This window comes from Myripristis murdjan, chromosome 10, assembly GCF_902150065.1.
Source record: "Myripristis murdjan chromosome 10, fMyrMur1.1, whole genome shotgun sequence".
NCBI classification, from domain to species: domain Eukaryota; kingdom Metazoa; phylum Chordata; class Actinopteri; order Holocentriformes; family Holocentridae; genus Myripristis; species Myripristis murdjan.
In genome coordinates this window covers 1494664-1520535 of record NC_043989.1, presented here as the reverse complement: position 1 = coordinate 1520535, position 25872 = coordinate 1494664, and the positions used below count along the sequence as shown (strand labels likewise).

The window sequence follows — 25872 nt, the reverse complement described above, 5'->3', positions numbered from 1 at the left end:
CCAATCAGCGTTGGAGGTGGGCGGGCCCCGTTGCCAAAATCTCCCCCCCACGTGATCCCTGTGTAGTTCCAGGCGGTCATACCACAGAGCAGGAGGTGAGTAAAGACGGATAAATGTCATTTCTTGCAGATATTCACAGTTTAATGTTCATATTTACTGAAAAACAGCTCAGCTTGTGCGCAGCCTGCTTGCTCGTTGGCCACACGGCAGCGGGGTTCAGCCGCACGGCAGCGGCGTGGTTGGCACGGCTAATGACCACGGGCTAACTCCCTCAGCTAGTTAGCAGCTTTAGCTAGCCTGTTGCAGTTTGGCCGCTCGGCAAACATTAAAATAATAATAATAAATAAGATGTGAGGAGCTGTGGCTGCCGCTGAATGTGACTGAGAGATGGACTGAGCTCAACTAAATGTTGTGAGGGAGCCGGGATGCTCCTCCATGCTAGCTGTGAGGAGCTCATGTGGCTAATTGTGCCAGTCAGACGTCACTGCGCCTCTGCCTCAGCTCCCACACTGAACATAAATGTGCTATGTCTCATTCTGACGGGGTATACTAAGATATACTTATTAATAATACCCTCCAGAGAAGTTATTTTTTTTAGTTTAGTTGTTAAACCTAAACTAAAATGTCATTTAGCCTCGTTTTAGCTCAGCCACCACCAGCAGACTAACTCATTAATCATAGCAGCTTCATTCAATGTGACTTGGAGGCTTCACATCATCAAACTGTGCAGATTAAAATGCCGGCTGGCCAGGCTGAGCAGGGAGAACCAGTCTGCTAATGGAACTGAGAAAAAAAAAAAAAAGGACTTAAAGTTAATATATGATCGCCTCTGCTGTAGTTAACCTGGCTCTCATTCATTCACTCCAGAGACACACACACAGAGCAAACTGTCACCTCACCAGCAAACACATGCACAAGATAACATCTAATAACAACATGTCTTTAACCATTTTATTATCTTTGAGGTCAGATTCCCCCGAGGGATCAATAGTGTTTCTGATTTTCTGATAAACATGAGATGAAAGTGAAAAGGTTTTAAATGTCCTGACACATTTTGTACCCATCAGTTTTCCTTTGGTTTCTGTTTGACCTGCTTAACCACGCCTGTAGGAGTGTGAGAACCACTGATGGTTCACATGAGGAAACATGATTTCCATAAGTACTTTAACGTGCAGCTTTAATCTGTGATGTGTATTTTTAATTTGAAGAACTATTTAGGTTGTCCACAAGACACAGAAAGCACCCGACACATAAACTTGCGTAACAATTTTTATTATCATTTTCCGGTGGTTTAAATGAGTGCACCCAGATTGACCCCAATTGATTATAAAATGTGAGTAAATTTGAAGATAACTGGAGGATGAAATGATGTATCCTCATTTTGGCTCAGTGGTTGTTCTACAATCTTGGAACAGTTTCATTTGGTGAAGTAATTTAGATTTTAAGTCTTGTACCTTGTGGCATCACAACAGTGCAGAGCGATCATAATCACAGAGCTGAAAAATAAGAGCAGAGTGTGTTTACTGAGAGTCTTGTTTTGCTCTGTCCGGGGATGCAGACACAGTTTGTGGTTCACTCGGCTTGCAGAAAAACAAATTAACTGACTTTATCGGAGCGACATTTGCTGTCAGATTACGTGTGTGTGTTGGTGTTGGTTGGTGTGTAACTGGTCTCGTCCCGGCTCGGTGCTGACATAAACCTGCCTTTGTGTGTCAGTCTGGGTGTTGACCAGCTCGTGCTGCGAGCGTGAGGCTTCACACACAGTTTTCTGTCATGTGCAATAAAACAGGAGCTAGCAGCTCCCCTTTTCCCCTCCAGCTGACTGTTGAAACACGATTTGCTTGGAGCCGAGCCCTGCCTGCTGGCTCTGAGCTGCAGATTAGATCTGGAGAGCGGCAGTTGGCCGGCCTGACTGTCAGGTTTCCCTTCACGCAGGGAACCAGTCGACCAGCCGGTCGCCCGACCAGTTTAACCTGTCAGAGCCGCAGTCGGCACAAACTGCTGCAGAAAACATCCTGATGCTGGTAGGGACCGACCAGTTACCTGTCCTGCACCATCACCAGGCCAGTAATCTAGAATTGTTCAGTTTCCAGTATCTCAGATTATTGCAGAAACATTAAAATAGTGCCTGCTTTAACAACAGAAGGGTTAAAGTTTTACTGGATTTAAAAGCTTGTGAAAGGCTCTCTCATATTAATGAGACCCTGTGTCTCAACCAGGTTACCTGTGGAAATAAGGATTAAAAAGAAATTAATTAAACACAAGATATCTGATCCAGCATCACTAATCTGACCTTTTAAATATATAATTTTATTCAGTATAAATGATTTTCTTATGATTTTTTCGTTATTTGCTAAAATTTTCAGGTTAATATATTTTTTATGGTAACTTTTTTGTGATTATTTTTTTCTTGTTTTTTGTTAATTTTCTTATTTTGCTAATTTTCTGTTGTTGCTATAATTTTCTTGATTTTCTTTTACTAACACCTTTTTTACTAAGATTTTTTTTAATTTTTTTACTAACAACTTTAATTAAATATTTGTTAATTCAAAACAATGTTTGTGTTGGTATCTCTAATACTCTTTCCTGTTTTCACATTTTATTACAAATAGATATATATATGTATGTATGTATATATATATATATGTGTAGGGTATTGCTGCCCTGGATTACTGATTATTGGTTGCGGCCCTGAAAAACTGGTTTCCCAGTTTAAACAGTAACTGGGCAGACTGGTCTGTTCCTGTTAACATTAACATCAGAAACATGAAGTGTCTCTGAAGTGAGTTTTCAGTGAGGATGAAACGCGCAATGCAAACATGAAGCAGAAGCAGCTTCTGCTCTGATCTGGAATCAGATTTTATTTGTTGGAAATGGAAAAGAAAAGGTTCACAGTTTGGAGCAGGAACCAGAGCGCAGCCACTTCTTTGTTGGTGGAAAAGGCCGCATGACTCAACTGGAACTGACCTTCCTGCACCCCCACCCCCCCACACACACACCCCACCCCCACGCAGCAGGATGTGATCTGATGTGATCAGAAAGTGTGTGTGTGTGTGTGTGTTATGTATTTTTAGTCTCTCGTGTGGCTGGACTTTCGTTTCGGGCGTCTGCACATCTGCGAGCGTGCACGTGCACCGTGCAGATGTGCACGTCAGTGTGTGTTTGCATGCAGGGCGGTGTGGCGTTCACTGAACTGAAATATGCAGCAACAGATGATGTGAATCAAGCTGATGGTTGTAATGTTGTTTTTTTTTTTTTAAGAGAAGTGAAACGATATTGATGGAACGATGGACAGGCTCTTATTGGCTGAGCTGGAGAGCGGCTGTGATGACATCACAGGAAGTTCTTTCATGCTTTCCTGCTCCTCTGTGAGCAGCAGGGCCGCTCCATGTGGACACGCCGACTCACCGCTTCTTAAGAATAGATAGATAAATAGATAGATAGATAAATAGATAGATCAATAGATGCACTTTATTGATCTCAAATTGGCAAAGTCTTGTGTTCCAGCTGCAGGTTGTCCAGACTTTCCACAGGAAGCTCAAAATATACGTGTCAGCACCAGGCGTGAGAAATATATCTTTTGAAAAATAAAACACAAATATAAGAATTTAAGAAAACAACACTTGCATACCTTATAAGAGTAATAAAAATAAAATATACTAAAATATATCCACACATATATATGCATATCTAGATGTCTTCACTCCTGCAGCAGTTTATTGAAGCAACAGACGAGACTTTTCTTAATGAGAAGCTGCAGTGTTTATTATTTTATTATTATTTTATTATTATTTATTAACCGACACACTGCAGCCTGTTACTGTATATTTACTGCTAACCTTTTCCTCCTCTGCACTCGCATCGTTTTCTGCCGCTCACACTCACACACTCGCTCAGCCACACACTCACAACACACACACTACACACTGGCCTGTTCCTTAAAGGAGCTGCTCGTGTAAATGTCCTTTGAAGAATGAGGAGAGGAGGATTCTGGGAGTTGATGGCGGGGTCGATGACTCACCGTGTTGCTCTGCCGGCGGTGAACATCCCTGGCAGCACTTTGATATGAAGTCAGGCCGAGCAGGAGTTATTGTTGTGGTTTGTAAACACAATATTCAGCGCTGGCCCCTCCTCCCTGGCGAAGCTAACCGCCCGCAGCCAGTTTTCCTTTCGTAGGATGGCGATGGATTGACATGACCACCCAACAGGTAAAACATTCTGTCACCATCCTAGAGAAATAGTTTTTCCTGCTGGCCCCTTCCTGTCCAGCATTGTGGCGTCGCTCCTCCTCCTCTTCCTCAGCCTCCAGCAGCTGAAAGCCAAACCCAGATTCTCTCACTGTGGGAGGAGCTTCGTCCGCTCGCCGTTTCTCCTCGCTGCATTTACTTTTACCCCGTGATATCCGTGATTTTCGTAGCTTCCTATTGAACGTGGTGCTGTCGATCTGGCATAGGGATGGCGAAAATGGAAAATTTTCTTGGTCGACCACTGGGCCTCATTAATCAGTTTATTTCAGTTAACCGAGAATATTATTTGACCATCTGTAAAGTTTATAGACAGTCAAGAACGCGACCGTGTCCGTTCTGTAGCATGGATCTCCCCTCAGCAGGCCCAAAACCAATTCAGACAGAAGATAACATGGAACACCTTTCATCCCGGAGTCAAATATTGTACATAGCCTACATGATATCCTACAAACATTATGTAATTTACGCATGTTCCTTACCGTGGTGTAGAAGAAATCTCTCTCTCCTCGGGAAAAATATTGTCTCCAGATTCCTCGATGAGTCTGCTTGGTGGTTTAATGACTCTTGCAGACTTGCATGACAAACTTTGTTCAAAACTCTACGTGATCACCATGAGCTTGGCTCGCTTCTCTACGAGCTGAGATCTGACCGTGACCGTGATGACGTAATCCAAGCCCGGCAGAGCGTCCCGTCGCCATGTTTACCGTATTAAACTGTATGTGGGTTCATGAGCAACTTCTCAGCTTTCAGGAACAGTTGGAATTTTTTTGATAGAGCAAACTTTACGGAAGTTATGGTATTTACAATTTGACATGCGCATCTGTGTCGGCGACGACACATTCAGCCTTAAAATGAACCGACAAGATGATTCGGTTAAAGTTCAAATGGTCAACAAGTTAGCATCCCTAATCTGGCACCGTGCTGCACTGTGATTGGCTGGGAGTGACACACCCACTGCCCAAAGGCCAACGCCCAGAAGAGTCAGCAAAACCGAGCTCAGCAAAACTGCAGACACACACACCAACACACACACACACCAACACACACTGCTAGTAGCTCACCGTCAAGATGGATAGGATCGTTTTTTTTTTTGAGTCTGTACTTTGTGTTTTATTCTGCCGTGAATGTGTGTGTGAAGTTTCCTCAGCAGTGATTCGCTGCTCTAGAATGAAAACATGAGAAACTCTGTGTTCGCTGATGTCGCTGTGCGCGTCATCTGGTCATCAGAGACCGAAAAATCCCCTCAGGTTCCTGCAGCGTCTCCCTGCGGCCGCCGACACGCGAGAGCTACGAACTGCACCTTTAACTGGACACAATATAAAAGCACATTAGTCGCGGCCCTGCGGCTAATTCCTTTAAACGCCATGTGGCTGCTGTCTGGCAGCTGAAGGCTAAGCTAACCGTTAGCTGCAGTCATCATTACTGAGCGTTAGCCTGTTGCGCTAGGCATGCTAATCCTTGCAGGTTAAGCTCATTAGCTGAGCGTCTGTCTGCCGTGTATGTGTGTGTGTGTGTGTGTGTGTGTGTGTGTGTGTGTGTGTGTGTGTGTGTGTGTGTGTGTGAAGCATTGAGAGCGCTGTGCTTTGTGATAGAAGCTGCACACACTTCATTTCAAACAAGACAGCGGCAGTCATGGCTTTAGGGTTTAGGGTAAAAGTTTCTCTGCAGGAGTTTCATCGTCCCTGAAAATCCTTGAATCCTCGTGTCTGTCGGCTGTCGGCTCCTTGAACTTCCTTGAAAACCCTTGAACGTTTGTGGATTTGTATAAACATGAACGCAAAATATTTCATACCTCTGTTCATCTGGATAGCGATACGATATCTCTGCTCACACTTATTTTAAATTTGAAGTGTAGCAGCAGTGTAAATTGAGCGTTCTTCTAAAAAAAACAGCATGATACCAACAGCTGGATGCAGAAAACAGCTGCTTTTATTGATCAGAGCAGAGCGATCAGTGTCTCAGGTGAACCCCCAGCCCTAAAACTGATGCTGTTGCCCTTTGAGATGTTAAGATCTCAGATGGGATCCAGATACTGATACGATAACGTGACGTCGCTCGCAGGCGAAGATCCTTGGAAGTGTTTGTTTCTCGGGTTTAATTTGGCGCCCTGGTTCCCGTCTGATCGTTTTGAAAGACGGAGCGAATGAAACCTGAACGAGTGTGTGACCCTGAGTGAGTGTCCAGGGTGTGTGTGTGTGTGTGTGTGTGTGTGTCCCAACAGCAGGTTTATGACACTGCAAGCTGTCAGCTACCACCCAGGCTCTGCGTGTGTGTGTGTGTGTGTGTGTGTGTGTGTGTGTGTGTGTGTGTGTGTGTGTGTGTTGGTATAATGAGTAACCTGTAGTCTCTAGTCTCCACAGACCACAGTGTTTATGTGGTGAGTAAATTGCCTGCTGTGTGTGTGTGTGTGTGTGTGTGTGTGTGTGTGAGAGTGGGGTGCTCAGTAATCCCGCGGGGTGTAATCTCATTAAGGTTAAAAGGCCGAGGCTGAGAGTCCCGCAGGTGCTTGTTCGTCACCATGGCGATGGGTGCCAGGGAAACGCTGGCTAACGATCTGGCAATAGTGTGTGTTTGTGTGTGTTAATGATGGACTGCAACATGTACACACACACACACACACACACACACACACACACACACGGTGCTGTTTGTTTGCTCCTCTTTGTTCTCATGGAAAAATAAACTAACCTGTACAGGTGAAGACTTTATTTGTGTGTGTGTGTGTGTGTGTGTGTGTGTTTGGCTAAATCGATCCATCTCGTCCCATCTGAATCAGTTCTCATAAACAAACCCGGCGGCTGTAAGATGGCAAAAAATAATTAGGACCAATATCGGGATTCATCCAGAAAAGAATCAATACTGTCTGTTTGGCTGATTGATTGGATTTTTTTTTCAGTTTTCTGTGTAATTTATCCAGCTGTTCAATTAAATTGTATACTAAGAAATATTCCTACTGGTGCAGTTATCGGCTGTTATGGGTTTGAAGATATCTGAATTCCACATTACCTTACAACAAACAAACAAACACATTGTTCCATCCTGAAAAATAATCACATCGTCAATATTTTTATATTATAGTTTTTTTGTTTTTTTTTTGCAGTGGTTTTGATTTTTCAGCAAAAAAGAAACATCTGTGATTTAAAAAAAAAAAAAAAAAAAAACAATACTGAGGTGTTAGTGAAGATTTGCCCTGAACTCTGGTAATGATAATGATAATGATAATCTGTGTGAGCAGCCACATGATCCCAGCGGGATTGGGATTGGGATTGTTCAGGGCTGTTGGGAAATCTGTGCTGTTTGCTGGTCGGAGTCTCCGGGTTCAGCCTGAAGTCGGCAGGAGAGATGTTTTCCAGGAAGGGAAGGGAGAGCGATGGGAGTCAGATTAGGGCTTTGGTTTATTGCTGTCAGTCGGCGGGACGACAGGCGGACGAGGCGCGGCGTCTGTTTTGATCTCATTGTGGCTCTCAGACTTCACTGATTCACTGTTTGTGTCTGAAATCAGACGAGAAACAGATCAGAGAGCAGCCAGACGCTGAACAGCCGAGCAGTAACACACTTACTGTCAGACAGCAGGCAGGAAATTACATCACCGGCAGGAAATTACATCACAGGCAGGAAATTACATCAGATGGTTTTATATAAATAATAAAGCAGCCTCACTGATATAACTCTCCTCTCCCTGTTTTCTCCTTCTGTTTTTTCCATGTCTCTTCTCCTCATCTCCTCTCCTCGTCTCCTTGTCTCCTCCCTCCTCCCTCAGATCATGGATCAGAAGGTCAGGTTGTGTCTTCTTCTTCTCGCGTTGGGCCTCCTCTTCCTCAGTTTGCCCGCTGTGGTCCGAGCCCAGGCTGAGGACCTGGGTGAGGACGCCGTGGACGACGTCGTGGACGTGGAGGACGAGCTGGACCTGGGCCTGGTGGGAGCCGAGGAGGAGGAGGAGGAGGACGAGCCGGCAGACGAGGCCCCGCCCACCCCCAAAGCTCCACCCACACCTAAAGTAAGTCTGGACTACGCAGCCGATTGGTCGGTGTGAAAGCGACTAATTTACTTTGATTATTACTTTAATTTTTTGATCACTGATTTTTTTTCTTGGTGATCAATGAATCCTTTAATGTATGAATTATGAAAGATAAAGCCAAAATGAAAAGTTATTTTCTGATCGACTAATCAATTATCAACCCAGCGCTATAAATATAAACCAAAAAAGTGAATGAGAAAATAAAGGTAAAGCATCTTAAACAGGTTTATCTCACCTCAACTTTATTCTTACGGCACCTTCCAAGCAAACACGCAGCCCAACGTGCTTCAACGTGCTTCAAGATTAAAAGAAAAAATAAAAACAATAGACATGCTACATTAAAAACTGCAACAATATAAACTATAAAATGGTACCAAAACAAACAAACAAAAAAAAACCAACAATAATTAAACATGAAATAAAATAAACACAACCATAAAAATGAATATGAAAACTGGTGCTTGAACTGAAAAACTAAGACTCCAAAATAAAAGCCAGACTGACAGGAAGTAGTTTATGTTTTAAGTTATGTAAAGTTATCAATTAGCTCACATTAATCCTGTCGTCGATGCGTCCGATCAGCGGATCAGTTTCATCAGAGCGAGTGTCAGTCAGTCGTCTGGTGTCACTGATTAACCAGCCGAGCAGGAAGTCGCTCTGATCGACCCACTGATCCACTGACCTGCATTCACACTGCAGCAGGAAACACACACACACACACACACACACACACACACACACACTGCCCTGTTCACCCTGATAACGTCTCACAGCCAAACACACTGGGAACACGTTTCCCTCGCCGTATTTCCTCCACTTGTTTTATTCCTTTTTTATCTTTTATCCTTTTTATGTTTATCCTTGTTTTATCTTATGACTGATTTTATTATTAGCAACTTTATCACTTCTATTATTATATGTATTTTTTTAAAAAAATTGTTTTAAGTAAAATCAATAGAGATGCACACAGTGAACCAGACAAAGTGCTTTGGTTAAATATGTTTTGGTGTGAATTAATGAACAAATCCAGGCAGCCTCGAGCGCTTGATGATGAATTGAACACAGACGGCAGGTTTGGGGTCAGAGGTCACGGCTGTGATGTTTATCAGGAACAGGAAGTGAGACGTCATCTTGTTTATGGCCTCTGGAGACGAAAACATCGAGAATCTCCGTCTCATTGATGAACTTGATATCCATATCTGTTGTGTTCTGCATCGCAATAAACAGACTCAGAATAATAACGATGCTATCAGTGAGTTTGAATTATTGTTATGGTTTGTAAACACAACATTCAAATTTGGCTCCTCCTCCCTGGCTGAGCGAACCGCCAGCTGCCAGTTTTTGTTTCCTAGGACGGTGATGGATCCAAATGCGAGACAGTCACACACACTGCAGTCCTGATGGAGAGGATCAGTGTTGGGCTTTTGGTTTTTTGGAAAATCTGACTCATTCTGCCTGTAAATATCACTTTGCAGAATGAAAATCTCAAAGTGCGTTGACCAACAGAAAGAAGCAGCGTAACAGCAGCGAGGAACAAAGTGTGTGTGTGTGTGTGTGTGTGTGTGTGTGTGTGTGTGTGTGTGTGCGCTGACGGCGTGTCGCTGCACTGTAATTAGGTCTCAGCCCTGAAATCTGTTTGATCCCAGTAAACATGAGACGTGCAGTTGTTATGGTTTTCGTACCGACGTCAGCGGCCTGTTTCCCCGTCACAATCCAGAACGATGGTCGGTTTAGCCGCCACCCCACGCCCGCCGCCCACCGCCTGCCGCCCGCCGCCCCACGCCCGCCGCCCCACGCCCGCCGCCCCACGCCCGCCGCCCGCCGCCCCACGCCCGCACAGCAGAGCCGGTCCACCTCCGGGTTCATTTCCATTTCAGTCCATAAAACGCCAAGTTTTTCTTATTTAATGATGATAACCCGGGGTTTCCTCCAGGATTTTTTGAAACCGTGGGGGAGGGCTTCAGCGTCAGTTTTCAAAATAAAGTTAATTGCAGTGTAGTGTAACATTTCATGATATTTAAATTATCATTTCAAACCCTGATTATAGTAAGTGTATGTGCGCAAATATAGGCTATATACATGTGTGTGTATATCCATTCTTACAATATACTTTAAATTCTTTTTAACATGTAAAAAAAAAAAAAAAAAAAAGATCATTCCAAAGGCGTGGCGGCTTTTATTTTGCCGTGGCGGTGCACCACGATCAATTACATGTAGCAGAAACCCTGTAACCTTTTTGTGTATGGAAGAGCAAACGGGTCAAACCATGCAGGACTGATGCTCATGTGTTTATACGTAAACAGCACATTGTTTACACGTTGACACATTTACACGTGGTTAGCATGTTTATTTTTTACATGTAAACGACACGTTGAGACGCCAGTTGTTTTGGCCGCTTTTGAATCATTCGCAGGTAACCTGTGAGCAACCTGTGAACCTCATCTTCCTCTTCCTCTTCCTCTTCCTGTCAGGTGACCTACAAGGCTCCTGAGCCCATGGGGGAACATTTCTTCGCTGAGTCTTTTGATCGGGGGACACTGGACAGGTGAGCACACGTCACACCTGTATGAAGCCATTATTAAGAATCCCACCAGAGTTCTGGGTAAAATACACCCACTTGGTTAAGATGAGGGTTATGAGCAGGTGAGGGGTCAAAAGGTCAAAGCCTGTTTGAGCAAATGGGCACCAGGCCAGCAAATTGTCTGACCAATCACAGCGCAGGTAGACATGTCAAGGTCAAGGTTACTTTATGGACAGAAATAGTGAGAAAAAATTGTAAAAAAAAAAAAAAAAAAACAGCAAAAAAAAACATGGAAAACATAGAAAGGAGATGAAGTCGGTCGTTCCCGTGTCTGCAGAGGGAACCCAAACATGTCCGTTTAATCATGGAGGAACATTTTATTTTGAAGTTGTTGTTCCACTGTCGTCTACGGAAGCCTGCTGGGGTCAGTTCACACACTTAAAGAGCTGTGTGTAAATCAGGAGTCTGTGCGCACGTTTAACAAACCGCGCTCTCAGAGTCCATGCCTAGGGAAGAAAATGTCCAGAAAACTAATAATTAATAAAATTATATATTTAAAATTATTTATGTTTGTGTGTTCTTTCTTTTTTCAGATTTTCAGGTCATTTTCTTGTAAATCAGTATTTTCTTTTTTTTTTGTCTTGTTAAGTTGCTCGTTGCCTTTTTCCCGAGCCTTCTCTTCTTTGAAAGAAATCAAAAGGATCTGCTCGGCTTTCAAAGGGTTAAAGTTAACAAAGACTTTTCTGCTTCAATAAAGACAAATTAAATAATCCATGCTCTCGGAAGTTGAGGGCAAATCTGTGTGTGTGGATTCATAATTAGTGGGTAGAGATTATGAATATGAGAGCATGCTTTGTAAACCACAGATTCCTAAACCAAGAGCAAAGCTTTTTTTTTTTCCCCACCAGCTGACCCTCGGGGGCTTCCGTAGTCGTCTTACGTGTTGTGATATTAGTTGTAGTTCAGTTTAGATTCATGTCGTCAGCACAGAATAATCACACCAGTTGAGCCGAACAGTGTGATTTATATCAGAATATGAATTTTGATGAGTTAAAGGTCTTTATTAGGATTTAAACTGATGAGTCATGCAGCCTTGAAGGTGAGTTTCTTACCTTCTGACCGCTCACCTGTTGGCTGACTCAGCACTTCAGGTAAAGAACAGGAAGTCGATGAGAGTCTCAGCCTCGAAACGCGACGAGAGACAAAATTATCCAAACAGGTGCTGTGTTTCTAACCGAGGTGTGTGTGTGTGTGTGTGTGTGTGTGTGTGTGTGTGTGTGTGTGTGTGTGTGTGTATGCGGTTTGCAGCTGGGTTCTGTCCAGCGCCAAGAAGGACGACACAGATGATGAGATCGCCAAGTATGACGGTACGTACAGATCTGCAGCATCTAGATCGACACCATACCTCTACACCTAGATCTACAGCACGCAGATCTACAGCACACAGATGCACACCACACAGATCTACAGCACACCTCTACATCACACAGATCTATAGCACACAGGTGCACACCACGCAGATCTATAGCACACAGATCTACAGCACACAGATCTATACCACACAGATCTATAGCACACACGTGCACACCACACAGATCTATAGCACAACAGATCTACAGCACACAGATGCACATTCAGATCTGCAGTAAACAGATTTGCATGAAGATCTCAGACCCTTAGATATTCAGCCAGATCTATAGCACGTAGATCCACAGCATGTAGAAGCAGAGCTCAGGCATAAAAGGACATTTTCTACTTCAAAACTGAAACAAACTTTTTTGGTAAATAATTTGTGTTTAATATAGTAGAAATATGATCGATATGATCGATTAGGATATGATGAATTGCTGGTGAAAACTTGGTTAATGTTGTTTCAGGGAAGTGTTGTTGCTGATGTTGTTGTTGTTGTTGATGGTGTTGTTGTTGATGTTGTTGTTGTTGATGTTGATGTTGATGTTGTTGTTGTTGTTGTTCCAGGGAAGTGGGCGGTGGAGGAGATGATTGACAGCAAGCTCCCGGGTGATAAAGGTCTGGTTCTGAAGTCTCGGGCCAAACATCACGCCATCTCGGCCCAGCTGCTCCGGCCCTTCATCTTCGACACCAAGCCCCTCATCATCCAGTGAGCGCACACACACACGCACACACACACACACACGCACACACACACACACACACACAGCGGACACCTGAACGTGCTCCTTGTCTTTACTGTTGTCATTAAAATGTCTGATTAGATAAATTTACTCTCCTTCATGTAAGAGTCTCACACGCAGTCACACTGAAAATACGACATGAGATCAAACGTCTTATTTAGAAATGATGGTGTGTGTGTGTGTGTGTGTGTGTGTGTGTGTGTGTGTGTGTGTGTGTGTGTGTGTGTGTGTGTGTGTGCGTGCAGATATGAGGTGAACTTTCAGACAGGTATCGAGTGTGGCGGTGCGTACGTCAAGCTGCTGAGTCAGACCCCTGACCTCGACCTGGTAAGACACATACATACACACACACACACACACACACTCGCACACACACACTCGCACACACACACTCGCACACACTCCCCATGACTGGAAAACCTGAAAATAGATAAATATGTCTTCCAGGCCTGGAGAAATTCTGGAAAATGCTAAAAGAGAGAGAAAAGGGCTTTGGCGATATTTCCTTAAGAGATTCCAGATTGTTGTGTGTTTTTTGTGTGGAGCGCCCCCTGCTGGAGGAGAGCACTGTGGGGCGTGAGGATAAAGGCTGAATTATGCTTCCGCGTAGGAAGAGCGTACGGAGGTTGTGCGGAGCTTACGGGGTTGTGCGACCGCCGCAGAGCCTTGCCACGCGCCTCCCAAAAATTGTAACTACGCGGACCCTCCGCAGCCCCACAAGAGCAGTGATTGGTCCGCCGAAGTACACTATTTCCGGCATTTCGTTGCAACTGGCATCACATTCCTGTTGTTGTGCCGTCAGCGCCGTTTTTTTTTTTTTTTTTTTTTTAAACTGTTGTGTCTCGACTCGTCGGTTGTGTTTGAAAACTTTGGAGAGTGCCCGCTATACGACTCGTCCACTCGCCACAGAAGAGCAGCGACCATACGTCACAGGGTCTACGTTGGTGGGAGGAGAATTGCTCTGTGTGTTTGCAGAGGTATGTTGGACACACACGCGCTGCGTAGGAAATGCGTGCTTCGCACAACCCCCGTACGCTCTTCCAACGCTGAAGCATAATTCAGCCTTAAATCTTGTAAAATGCTTGTTAAACAAAGCAGAAGGAGTTTAAAGTCGCTGTAGCTGATATGGCAGAGATGCACCGGGCCACTGACTTCACTTCTGATCTAAAACCTGAATGTTAAGTGTTATCCCTGTTGTTGTTGTTGTTGTTGTTGTTGTGCTGAGGTTACATGAGGCTGTAGAAAACCGAGTTCAGACCCGTTTCAGAGGAAGCTGTGGGCTGGACAAATTTTTACTTTATAATTTTTGTTTTGTTGTTTTCACATTCTGTGTTTCCTCAGCTGATCATCACAAATCATGAATCTGCCAAGTTTAACCAGTGGTTTGATGTGTGTGTGTGTGTGTGTGTGTGTGTGTGTGTGTGTGTGTGTGTGTGTGTGTGCAGGACCAGTTTGTGGATAAGACTCCGTACACCATCATGTTCGGGCCGGATAAATGTGGAGAGGATTACAAACTGCACTTCATCTTCAGACACAAAAACCCCAAAACCGGAGAATACGAAGAGAAACACGCCAAGAAACCCGACGCCGACCTGAGAACCTACTACACCGACAAGAAGACACACCTGTACACACTGGGTAACACACTCTCACACACACACACACACACACACACACACACAGCTTCACTAAGATCAAGCTAAGATTTTCCTCCTTTTCTCTGTTCATTATAATAGATAGATAGATAGATAGATAGATAGATAGATAGATAGATGTACTTTATTAAAAAATTAAAATTAGCAAAGCAGCAATGGAAATATAAAATAAAATTAAATAGAATAAAAGCAAAAATATATACAATAAAGACTATATACAGTAAAAAATATAAATTTCTAACAATATGAAATATACAGATGGTTGCAATAGTTAAAAGCAGAATGAGTGTATATTAACTAAGATATAAATCATATAAATAAATAGAAGTTGAATACTGTGAAATCTGAGCAAATTCACTTGATTCCTCTCAAAAACATTTATTTGAATTGAAATTACAAATGAGATTACCAAAAAATTTGCCCCAAAATATGAATATATATAAAAAATATTTAAAAAAAAAAAGCATGAAGAAAAAACAAAAAAACACATTAAGTATCAAAATTAATAGAAGTTATATTACTACTATTATTAACTAGTACTAGTATTATTATATTATTATCATTGTTAGTAGTTAGTAGTAATATAATGAGTTGATATTAATAATAATTATAACAGCAGTAATTATAATAATAATAATAATAAAACTGACAGTAATAATTATAGTAGTATTTAAAGGCAAATTACAATAAATACAAAAAATCACCAAACAAGTGACCAAATATGATGAACTGACATGAAGATGGTTAGCTGGAGCTCTGACCGTCAGAGACAGGAGCTGACTATGTGTGTGTGTGTGTGTGTGTGTGTGTGTGCGTGTGCTGCGTCGCCCCCCAGTGGTGAACCCGGACAACAGCTTTGAGTTGCTGGTGGACCAGACGGTGGTGAACAGCGGGAACCTGCTGAGCGACATGACGCCGCCCATCAACCCGCCCGCCGAGATCGAAGACCCCGACGACCGCAAGCCGGAGGACTGGGACGAGAGGCCCAAGATCCAGGACCCGGACGCCACCAAGCCCGACGACTGGTCAGTTACCACGGCAACGCACCCTGTCACGAACACAACACACAAAACAGACACTCTTCATATTTTGAATCCAGGCTAAAATTTAGTTTGTAATTTAGTTTTACTTTCAGTTTCAGAATTCATTTATTCATTTATTTTCTTGTTTAGATTTAAAAATGTGTTTTTCACACTGTTTGAATCACCCCGTGTGTGTGTGTGTGTGTGTGCGTGCGCGTGTGTGTGTGTGTGCAGGGATGAGGATGCTCCAGCTCAAATCCCAGATGAAGATGCAGTGAAACCAGACGGCTGGCTGGACGACGAGCCGGAGTACATCAGCGACCCCGACGCCATCAAGCCTGACGACTGGTACGCACACACACACACACACACACACACACACACACACACACACACACACACACACACACACACACACACACCATCCACGCAGGCACACCGCCCTGCCTCACCTGTCTGCCTCCTGTCCCTCAGGGACGAGGACATGGACGGCGAGTGGGAGGCGCCTCAGGTTCCTAACCCCGCCTGCGAGTCCGCCCCCGGCTGCGGCGCCTGGCAGCGGCCGGTGATCGACAACCCCAACTACAAGGGCAAGTGGAAGCCGCCCATGATTGACAACCCCAACTACCAGGTAACCGTGCAAGCCCCGCCCCCTTTTAGACAAGTTGGAAGTGATGCAGTGTGATTGGCCGATAGCTGGTGCTGCTGATTGGCTCAGAATCAAATGAAATATTTTCTGTTGTGGAAAAGGTAGATCAGAATAAAAGAGTGGAACCAGCACAGGCTGAGGTTTTTACAGAATCAGTCTTATAACTCGATATTAAATCATGAAGTTAATCAGGTAAATTTCTGTCCCGGGTGTGAAGTCTTGGCAGCAGAGCTCTGAAACCGTCTCACTCTCAAATAAAGGGACAGTACGTGACCTGAATCAGGGCAGGTGTGTGTTGAGGTTCACTTCCTGACCGGTGTGTGTGTCTGTGTGTGTGTGTGTGTGTGTGTCCGCCTCCTCAGGGCATCTGGAAGCCGAGGAAGATTCCCAACCCGGCGTTCTTCGAGGACCTGCACCCGTTCAGGATGACCCCGTTCAACGCCGTGGGGCTGGAGCTCTGGTCCATGTCCTCCGACATCTTCTTCGACAACTTCTTCATCACCAACGACCGCATCACCGCTGACCGCTGGGCCAACGACGGCTGGGGGCTGAAGAAGGCAGCGGAGGGCGCCGCCGAGGTGGGTGGTTTAAAGATTAAACCTTTAGAGGAACGTTTGAACGCCAAACAAGCCGCTTGAAAAGACAAACCAGAATCCACTGAACCACCGAGCAAATCAAAAACCTGCTGGGAAAGTTTGCAGGCTTCCTGTTACAAGAATAAAAGTCCAAACCAGCCAGCCAGGTTTCATTTGTACAGTCTGATGGACGACCTGATGGGGGCACCACCACTGGTTAGCTTCGGTTATATTTATATTTCTGGCAGATCAGACACTTCCCAGCAGGTGGAGCCACTTTCTGCAGGTCAGATAAAGTCCTGCTCTGATCAGATGCTGTGAGGCGTGTAAACCCTCATCAGACCGTACAGAGCTCTCACCTGCACAGCTCTCACCTGCACAGCTCTCACCTGCACAGCTCTCACCTGCACAGCTCTCACCTGCACAGCTCTCACCTGTCGCATTAAAGCCTCGTGTGTTCCTGCCTCTGTCACATGTTTAAACAGTGCTGCTAGAGGCTGAGGGGATGGTGCAGCAGTTTCAGGGTGCATGCAGTATATGTGCACTGTTTCTGTGATGTGCACTGTTTCTGTAACGTGCACTGTTTCTGTAACGTGCACTGTTTCTGTAACGTGCACTGTTTCTGTGATGTGCACTGTTTCTGTAACGTGCACTGTTTCTGTAACGTGCACTGTTTCTGTAACGTGCACTGTTTCTGTGATGTGCACTGTTTCTGTAACGTGCACTGTTTCTGTGATGTGCACGGTGGGTTCTGGGCTGTGTGTTGCTGTGCAGCTGGTGCTGTGCTCTGTGTAGGATGAAGTTTGTGTTTCACTGCAGCTGTGGAGGCTTTTCTGTGTGCAGCATTGAGTCCAGGACAAATTTCCCCACAGGGACAATAAAGAATATTGTATTGCGCTGTATTGTATATTGTTTTGTTTTGTTTTTCTTTAATTAGCCTCCATGGAAACAGTGAAGAGTCTAATCAGCGCCATTTCACTCAGCTTGCAGGAATATCCATGTAACTGCACCTTATGATGATATGTCAGTGTTTTAATGTGTTACAGTGACGCTGTATTAATGTGTGGAATGTAATAACGTGTGTGTGTGTGTGTGTGTGTGTGTGTGTGTGTGTGTGTGTGTGTGTGTGTTTCAGCCCGGCCTGGCGGCTCAGATGCTCAGTGCGGCAGAGGAGCGTCCGTGGCTCTGGGTCGTCTACGTCCTCACCGTGGCTTTACCGCTCGTCCTCATCATCGTCTTCTGCTGCACCGGCAAGGTCAGACACACACACACACACACACACACACACACATTGCAAAACACAGCGTTAGATCTGAAGAAACGAGTCGCCCTGGAAGGAAACTTGGTTTGATTCAGATGCAAAAGAAATAAAAGAAGAAGTTTCTAATTTAGCTCTGGTTTACTGACATGTACTGGTTTGGCCTCAGTGCTGATGCCTCAGTGTGTGTGTGTGTGTGTGTGTGTGTGTGTGTGTGTGTGGCGGTCCACAGCGCTCAGCGGGCTCTGCTCAGGATCAGCTCAGTCTGTCCGGCTTACAGGAGGAACTGAAAGGAGCTGGACGCCAAAACCCCGCCCCCGCCGCCGCCGCCGGCCCGGTGACGCCGCTAGCTTAGATTAGCTCTTGCCGTGTTGTGTCGTGTGTGTCGGTGTGACTCGTGTGTGTTTGTGTTGTGCTGTAGTTTAGACAGCAGGGGGGGGTTTGACCTAAATCTCACATCCTGACGTCGGCGTGTATCTCGATGTCGCAGCTTGTCTGTGAGTTACATGAAGAAGTGGTTTATATAAAAAGAACAAATGGAAATATTTATTACATTTTTAATTATATAGCTGCCAAATTGAAGGTTAGTGGTTATTTTTCTGCTTTTATTTGGAACCTTTGTGTGCAAATTTTAAGTAAGTAGCACAGAAAATATAAAACATGATTGTAAAATAGGAGTATAACGATGGAAGGGAGTCTGTCTTCAGTCACTTTACAAACCATTTACTGCCAAAGCTGCACTGCAGGTGTGTGTGGCTCCTTAACCTCTGCCGTGTGTGTGTGATGCAGTCAGGTTCTGTTGCCTGGGTTTGTGTGTGTGTGTGAGCATCGCCCAAATTATTGGAACAAGTTGATTTGTGACACAACCAAATCAACAATAGAGCAAAACATGGAACAACAGACGTTTATCTGCCATCGCACGATATATTATCGTGCGATGTTACCAGGTTTCCATGTGACAGCAGGTGTGTCCAGGTCGTTTTCTTAGTCGTTTTATTCTCTGATTTGTTGCGTTCAGCGTTTAAACTCCAGGAATCTGATGTCCGTCCAGGTTTCAGAGGATTAAAACCGAAACGGAGTTCAGGCACAGACGCTGGCTTGGAAAAGTCAGACTGTCATATCGACTGAAACCGGTGAATCTGCTCTGAGGCGGAGTGTGTGTGTTTGTCCCGCGAGTTACAGACCAAACAAACGACAGCAAACTGCAACACACAGCTTTATATCTCACCGCCGGGATGATATGCTCATCCTGTGATTGGACACTATCAGGATTTTTGGGGCAGAAAAGTATTGCGATTTGATATTACGACTAATTTTGATTTTTTTATTCATCAGTTATCCTCCTCTGTAGTGGAAATGTGTCAGAACCTGGCCCTTATTGTCAGTGTAGTTTAGTTTAGTGAATTTATTTTGGTCATTTTCAACTTGCAGAAATCAAATACACATATAAATAAACAATATCTTATACACATATTTTTAAACAATAAATAAATAATATTTAATTTCCTTTCAGTACTGAAAAACCAAACAAATATATGAAATACAGTTGTCCCTCGCTATAACGTGGTTCACCTTTCGCGGCCTCGCAGTTTCGCGGATTTTTTTTTAGTGCAATTTTGCATGCTTTTTTTTTTTTTTTTTTTTTTTTTTTTTACAGCGCATTGTGTTCTGCGTCCTGATTGGCTAAGGGACTGTAGACCATTGTCAATCAATCTCCTCCGTGCCGTGTCTCCTGTACAGTACAGAATGCGTTCATTCTATAATACTGGACTTATTTTTCTACGAAGGTTTGAACTTTGAGAGTTTAAACAAGAGAGAAAAGTGAGGAAATGTTCATGCCTGTCTGAGAAAAGTGTATAAAGTGTGTAGTGAGGGGTTTTACAGCCTTAAAACATCTAGAATCATTGTAAAAAAATAAAGCGGACTCCTTCGCGGATTTCGCCTATTGCGGGTTATTTTTAGAACATAACTCCCACGATAAACGAGGGACCGCTGTATACAAATATACACTGACCAAAAAGGTATAGGGTGAAGCCTCAGCTTATTTTGCCTATCCTTCTTACATTAATAAGCTTTCGTCAGCTCACTTAAAATAAAGTCCAGCTGGAGAAGCAGAGCTCCTCTGAACGGCCTCGCTCTCTAGTTTGTGTCTGTAAAGTTTGATGAGGCTGTGATTCTCCTAGAGGTCACTAGAGGTCATTTTCTCCAGCGACGTCCAGTGTGACAAAAGTGTCTGCCTGCAGTGAAATGGCTGCTATGGGGGCCAACATCATCACACAGGAATCAAATGTGGCTCATTGAATCCACAAGAGTCTCAGCTTTCCAGTCAAAGCCAACTGATGCAGCTCCAAGACTGTTTAGGCCCCAGTCTGCACACACAGACCAGCTGGCCTGGGATGCGCGACAACATCCATATGTCTGCAGTTTGGGCCGATAAAGGCTTTAGAATGAACATCAGATAGAGACAAAATAAAGTCATTGCATTGTGTTTTATGTCTGCATCGTCTGTCGTTCATCGGTCACTGACTGCTGTTCCTCCGTCCTGCAGAAGAAGAGCGCGGCCACGCCGGCGGCAGAGTACAAGAAGACAGACGAGCCTCAGCCGGACGTGAAGGAGGAAGAGGAGGAGGAGGAGGAGGAGGGGGAGGAGGAGAAAGAGGAGGAGAAGGAGGAGAAGGCTGAGGAGAAGCAGAACTCTTCTTTAAGTTCACAGGGTTGGTTTCATTTTGCTTAACTTTCAAAACTGATCTCTACTTTTTGTCATGTTGCTCATTTTAGTTGAAGCTGAGCCGTGACGGATGGGGAGCAGCTCCACCTGCTGGTCAAACTGTGTATCTGGTTTTTAACATTTCCACCCGTCGGCTCCAGGACAGAAACAGCATTTTGACCTCAGGCTGATGGAATGAATTCAACTCTCTTTCTTCTTCTTCTTCTTCCTCTTCTTCAGCTGCAGAGGAGAAGAAGAGCGACGGAGAGGAAAGTCCTGTGGAGAAAGAGGAAGAGGAGGCCGACAAGGAGGAAGAGAACGAGGCGTCAGCTGAAGAGGTGAGGAGCAGAAAATATAACGAGAGGTCACAGGCGTGACCCCGTGATGTCACAGGCGTGACCCCGTGATGTCACAGGCGTGACCCCGTGATGTCACAGGCGTGACCCCGTGATGTCACTTTTAACATTAAACTGTTACTGTTTTTTTTTTTTTTTGTGCAGTTCATGACTTTTCTTCTCAGGTGAGAAGCAAAAACAAAAACTAAGAAAAGTCTTCAACTCAGTTTGATCCACATTTGGCCATAAAAGTCATGAAATAGTCTTAAATTTCAATGAGTGAGGACATTTCATACAGTTTCTTTATCCATCCAAGCTCTTCTGCATGAAAGTCAACATGAACCTGATGCTCACTCGCTGCACGGGACCCACATGCACACACAACCCAGATTATACAGGAGTGTAGAAACACGTAGACAGTGACTAAAACTGACCTCAGAACAAGATCAAATATACAGCACTCACCTGAAATGCTTATTTGAATTAAAAAAAAAAGTTATTTTTCCAGAGGTGAGTCTGAAATTTGATTGAAATTTGTCTTGAAAAGCATTAAATTTAAATGTCTGATAGTTGAAGACACCCTCAACTAGTACAGAATATAATGAAATTACAGCACATGCAGTTCATAACATGTCAGTCAGTCAGCTGGACCCCACACACACACACACACACACACACACACACAGGACAGTGTAGGTGTCCACACAGCGGTTCCCTGTCCCGTCCTGCAGGTTTTTGTTGCAGCTCTTCTCCTGCACACCTGATGCAGGTAAGGCCCGTGCGCCTTCATGCACACCTTGTTCAGGTAGATCTGTTTCAGCCAATCAGCATGAAGCTCTTAAATGAGCTGAAAGAAAAACCTGCAGGACAGGACAGGACAGGACAGGACGGGGGGCCCCGAGGACCGGTTTGGGACCCGCTGCTTTAGAAGACAGTGTGTGTGTGTGTGTGTGTGTGTGTGTGTGTTATTAACTCATTTCTCTCTCTCTCTCTCTCTCTCTGTCTGTCTGTCTCTCTCTCTGTCTCTCTCTCCCTCTCTCTCTCTGTCTCTCTCTCTCTCTCTCTCTCTCTCTCTCTCTCTCTCTCTCTCTCTCTCTCTCTCTCTCTCTCTCTCTCTCTCTCTCCCTCTCTCTCTCTGCAGAAGCAGGAGGATGATGTTCTGAGGAGATCTCCCAGGAACAGGAGGCTCAGAAAGGACTAATGTGGCTGAATACCAACAAACAGCCCTGACCTCAACCCCCCCTCCCCCCCAACCAACCCATCTGACCCCCCCGACCCCCCTCTAACCCCCCCTCGCCCCACCTGCCTCCAGAACCCCCCCTCCCCCCTCCTCCTCTGCACCTCCCCGAGGCCACAAAGCCCGAACGAAACTTACGGCGACAGGAAACCAGACAGACACGCCCCCATGTGGACTAACAGCGCTGATGATGATGATGATGATGATGATGATGAACCCAGTGTGAGGAAGAGTTAGCGTTACTTTAAAGGGCTTTGTGAAAAGATTAACTTTAAACTTCCTGCACCTTTCTGTACGTGGGACCCACGGACCGTCCCGTCTGCTGAGCTCGCAGCCGCCCGCCCATCAGCCCCTCTGACAGCCTGCTAATGCTAATTAGCGTTAGCGGCCACCAACGAGCTGCTGGTTTGTCTTAGCAACAGTCCTGCTAATTAGCGTAGCGTTAGCCCAGTTAATTAACCCACTAACAGCCCCGCTAAGTGACCAGCGCCTCACTAATTAGCCTGCTAATTAGCGCTAACAGTGTAAAAAAGTGAACGGACGATGTGCGGCCTGGAGGTCCGGCCTCCTCCTCCCTCCTCCCTCCTCTTCCTCCTCCTCCCTCCTCCTGCATGAGCCTCCCGGTGTGTCACCCTCCTGATGACAGCAGGCAGGTCCGAGGTCACGGCCTCACGTGGTCCTAGAGAGAGCCAGGTTCCTCTCCACCTGTCCGGACGTGTGCATGTTTCTCCTTCCTCTGTCAGCTTTCATTCCATTGATGTTTTCTTTTTGTTGTTGTTGTTGTTTTCTGAGTGTTTCCTGGTTCTGCCTGCAGAGGGACAGACAGACAGACAGAGGGACAGACAGACAGACAGACAGACAGACAGACAGACAGACGGGCAGACAGACAGACGGGCAGAGGGACAGTTGATCCCGGGTTAAAGGTCAAACTCGTCGGACCGGCCTCATGACCTCAGCTGTCATCCTCTCCACCAATCACAGCGAAGCCCCGGCTCGTGCGGCAGGTTACTCACGGCTGTCTGAGATCGAAAGGGCGCGCTCCATTCGAACGTGTCGGCTCGGCGAGGGCGGAGCAAAGCGTCTCTAAGGAAGGTGGGCGGAGCCGTAGTTCTTGTAAATTCGTCAAACTGTCAAAGTGAAACGTCTGTTTACGTGTCGAGGAAAACCTTCCGTCTCTGTGCGGCGTCCTGACGAAAACGCGTCGCTGTGATGTGTGTGACAAACAAACCGTTCCAGTCTCCTGTTGGCCGTCCTTTAGCACGTGGTGTGTGTGTGTGTGTGTGTGTGTGTGTGTGTTCGTGTTCGATGTAGTGTGTCCGGTCACGTGGCGTTTCCTGTGTGTGACTCGGACGCAGAGGAAACGACGCCCTCGCGGCTCGAAGCGGCGCCGCGCCGGTCGGCGTTTGGAGCTCAACCGTGATTTAGTCACAAGGTCTGTTTGAAACAAAGAGGATATATACGGCAAGAGGTCCCACTCTGGTCCCACTGACTGGTCTCGCTGTTTTTACGGCGAGAAAATCCCTTCCTCTCGTACACGACGCCTTTTTTAAAATCATCTAGAGTTCAACGCTTTTTCCGGTAATTTCACGCCTTTTTCACGCTTTTCCTGGTCTGTGATTGGTGGATGAAATCATGAAAACAGCTGACGTCATGAGTCATCGCGGCAGCAGTCCTGAATGACTCGGCGCGTTTGAGTCTGCGTCTGAACCGCAGCAGCAGCGGACGACGACCTTCAACCCGAACCCGAACCTGCCGGGACCGCCAGCCAACGAAAACGCTGCGATCCAGCGGGCGGAGCGAGTCGCCGCCGCCGCAGTGCATGCTGGGACGGGTCCCGCAGACCGCAGAGACAGCTCTCTCTGTTGAATCGACCCCACGTTGAAACGAAAAAAAGGCACTAAGAGAGAAAAAACTCCACCGGAACCTCGGCTCCGCCTGACGGCCAGCCAATCAGGGGCTGTGATGTCAGAGCGGGGGGGGGGGAAGTCTTGCCCCATGTTTAAAGAGACGGCACTTGTCACGACCACCCAGACTCACACAGTGAACATCACCTGACCAGTTCAAGCTGCTGCTGCTGCTGCGGGACGGGACGCCGCCGCCGCGCCCACCGCCGCGCCCGCCGCCGAAACATCGATTCAAACCCGCTGATCGTCCCCTCGCTCACGTCCCGCTCGTCTGCGCCTCTTTAATCGATGAAATTTCTTCCAGACTTTTCATTTAAAACCTTCAGTGACTTTAAATTCCTGTGGCTGGTAAATGTGTTTGAGCGAGTCACAGCGCCACCTGGTGCATCGTGAGCGCCGCTTGTAACCGAATCGATTTTTCTTCTTTGTTTGTTTGTTTGTTTGTTCCTGCTGCATATTACCCGTCTGTCTGTCTGTGAGTCAGCACCGGATTGGCTCCCTCTGCAAGCCAGCCGGGAAGCCGTGCTGTGATTGGCTGGGAGGTGTGAGGGAAAGCAGCTGCCAGTGTTATGAATCAGATGTGGGAGGAGTTTCTCTGTCGGGTTTCCTGTCCTTTAACGGTTTTCCTGGAGTTGATTTGTGGCGGCGGCGGCGGCTCGTCGTCTCCCGGGTGAATAAACAAGTCGGTTAAGACATTCCTGCACAGAAAGTGAGATTTGAACATTCGGACATGAAACAGGAGCTTTGTTTCTGCGAATGTGTTTTCACCCATATCCACTTTGTATTGTTTTGTTTGTTATTTTTTTTAGTTTTTTCTGTTGGTTTGTGTCGTTGTGTGGCTGACGCTGCCTAGCTGAGACTGTAGACTGAACACTGAACCTCCACTCTGTAACTCCGCTTGTCCTGTCGTGTTGAAGCTGAACGCTCGCAGCCCGGTTTCTGATTTAACCCTGTACACTAGAGAGCGAGGTAGAACTAGATCTGCTAGATCTGCTGCAGTCCCGTCACGGAAGGTCCACCGGCGAGGAGAAACACTGTGATGACGGAGCCTGATGTGAACGCACACGTGCAGCACATCTGAACGGACGCGTGATTTTGATGAATAAAAAGGCCGAATGGAAACTGATTGACGCTGGACATTCATTTCTTTGTCACTTTTCACACCACAGGGCTGCACCTAACAGTTATTACCATCAATCATCTTTATTTTTCCATTTAATTGATTATTTTTGTGGCAAATAATAAAAAGAAGTGATCAGCTGCCAGAAAACCCCAGAGTGTTCATCTTATAATGATATGAACAGAGAAAAAAGAAGTCTTATTTCTTTATTTTATTTAATATTTTTTGACAGGGGCGATACAACAACATTGCCACAAAAAAGGGAAAATGTGATGTATATAAGACGTCTAGCTTCAGCTAATTTGCAGTCTTTGTCCCTGGTCAGGTTTTTAGAATACAATGAGATATACTGAATACAGAAAAAAAAAAATGAAACAAATGCAGTGAATAATACAATAGGTAAATAAACAATTGCAGTTGTCAATTACAGATAAAAACGAGTTGAATTTGACATTAAACATTAAGAAAGTG

The 25872-nt window shown here is 45.4% G+C and overlaps 1 protein-coding gene across 2 annotated transcripts; it reads left to right on the top strand.

Annotated features, from left to right (window-relative positions):
* canx (calnexin) lies at positions 1–25407 on the top strand. 2 transcript variants are annotated; one of them, XM_030061695.1, is made up of 15 exons: positions 1–95; positions 8008–8244; positions 10737–10810; positions 12095–12153; positions 12764–12905; positions 13185–13266; positions 14385–14577; positions 15430–15619; positions 15851–15964; positions 16091–16247; positions 16628–16843; positions 17976–18095; positions 20647–20812; positions 21046–21143; positions 22285–25407. In XM_030061695.1, exons 2-15 carry the CDS (start codon positions 8011–8013, stop codon positions 22339–22341), a joined length of 1902 nt encoding a protein of 633 aa, XP_029917555.1. In that variant the 5' UTR covers positions 1–95; positions 8008–8010; the 3' UTR covers positions 22342–25407. The 2 variants fall into 2 exon arrangements, with proteins under 2 accessions (XP_029917555.1, XP_029917554.1); XM_030061694.1 differs by having other exon boundaries at positions 22282–25407.
* Positions 25408–25872: the final 465 nt, after the last annotated feature.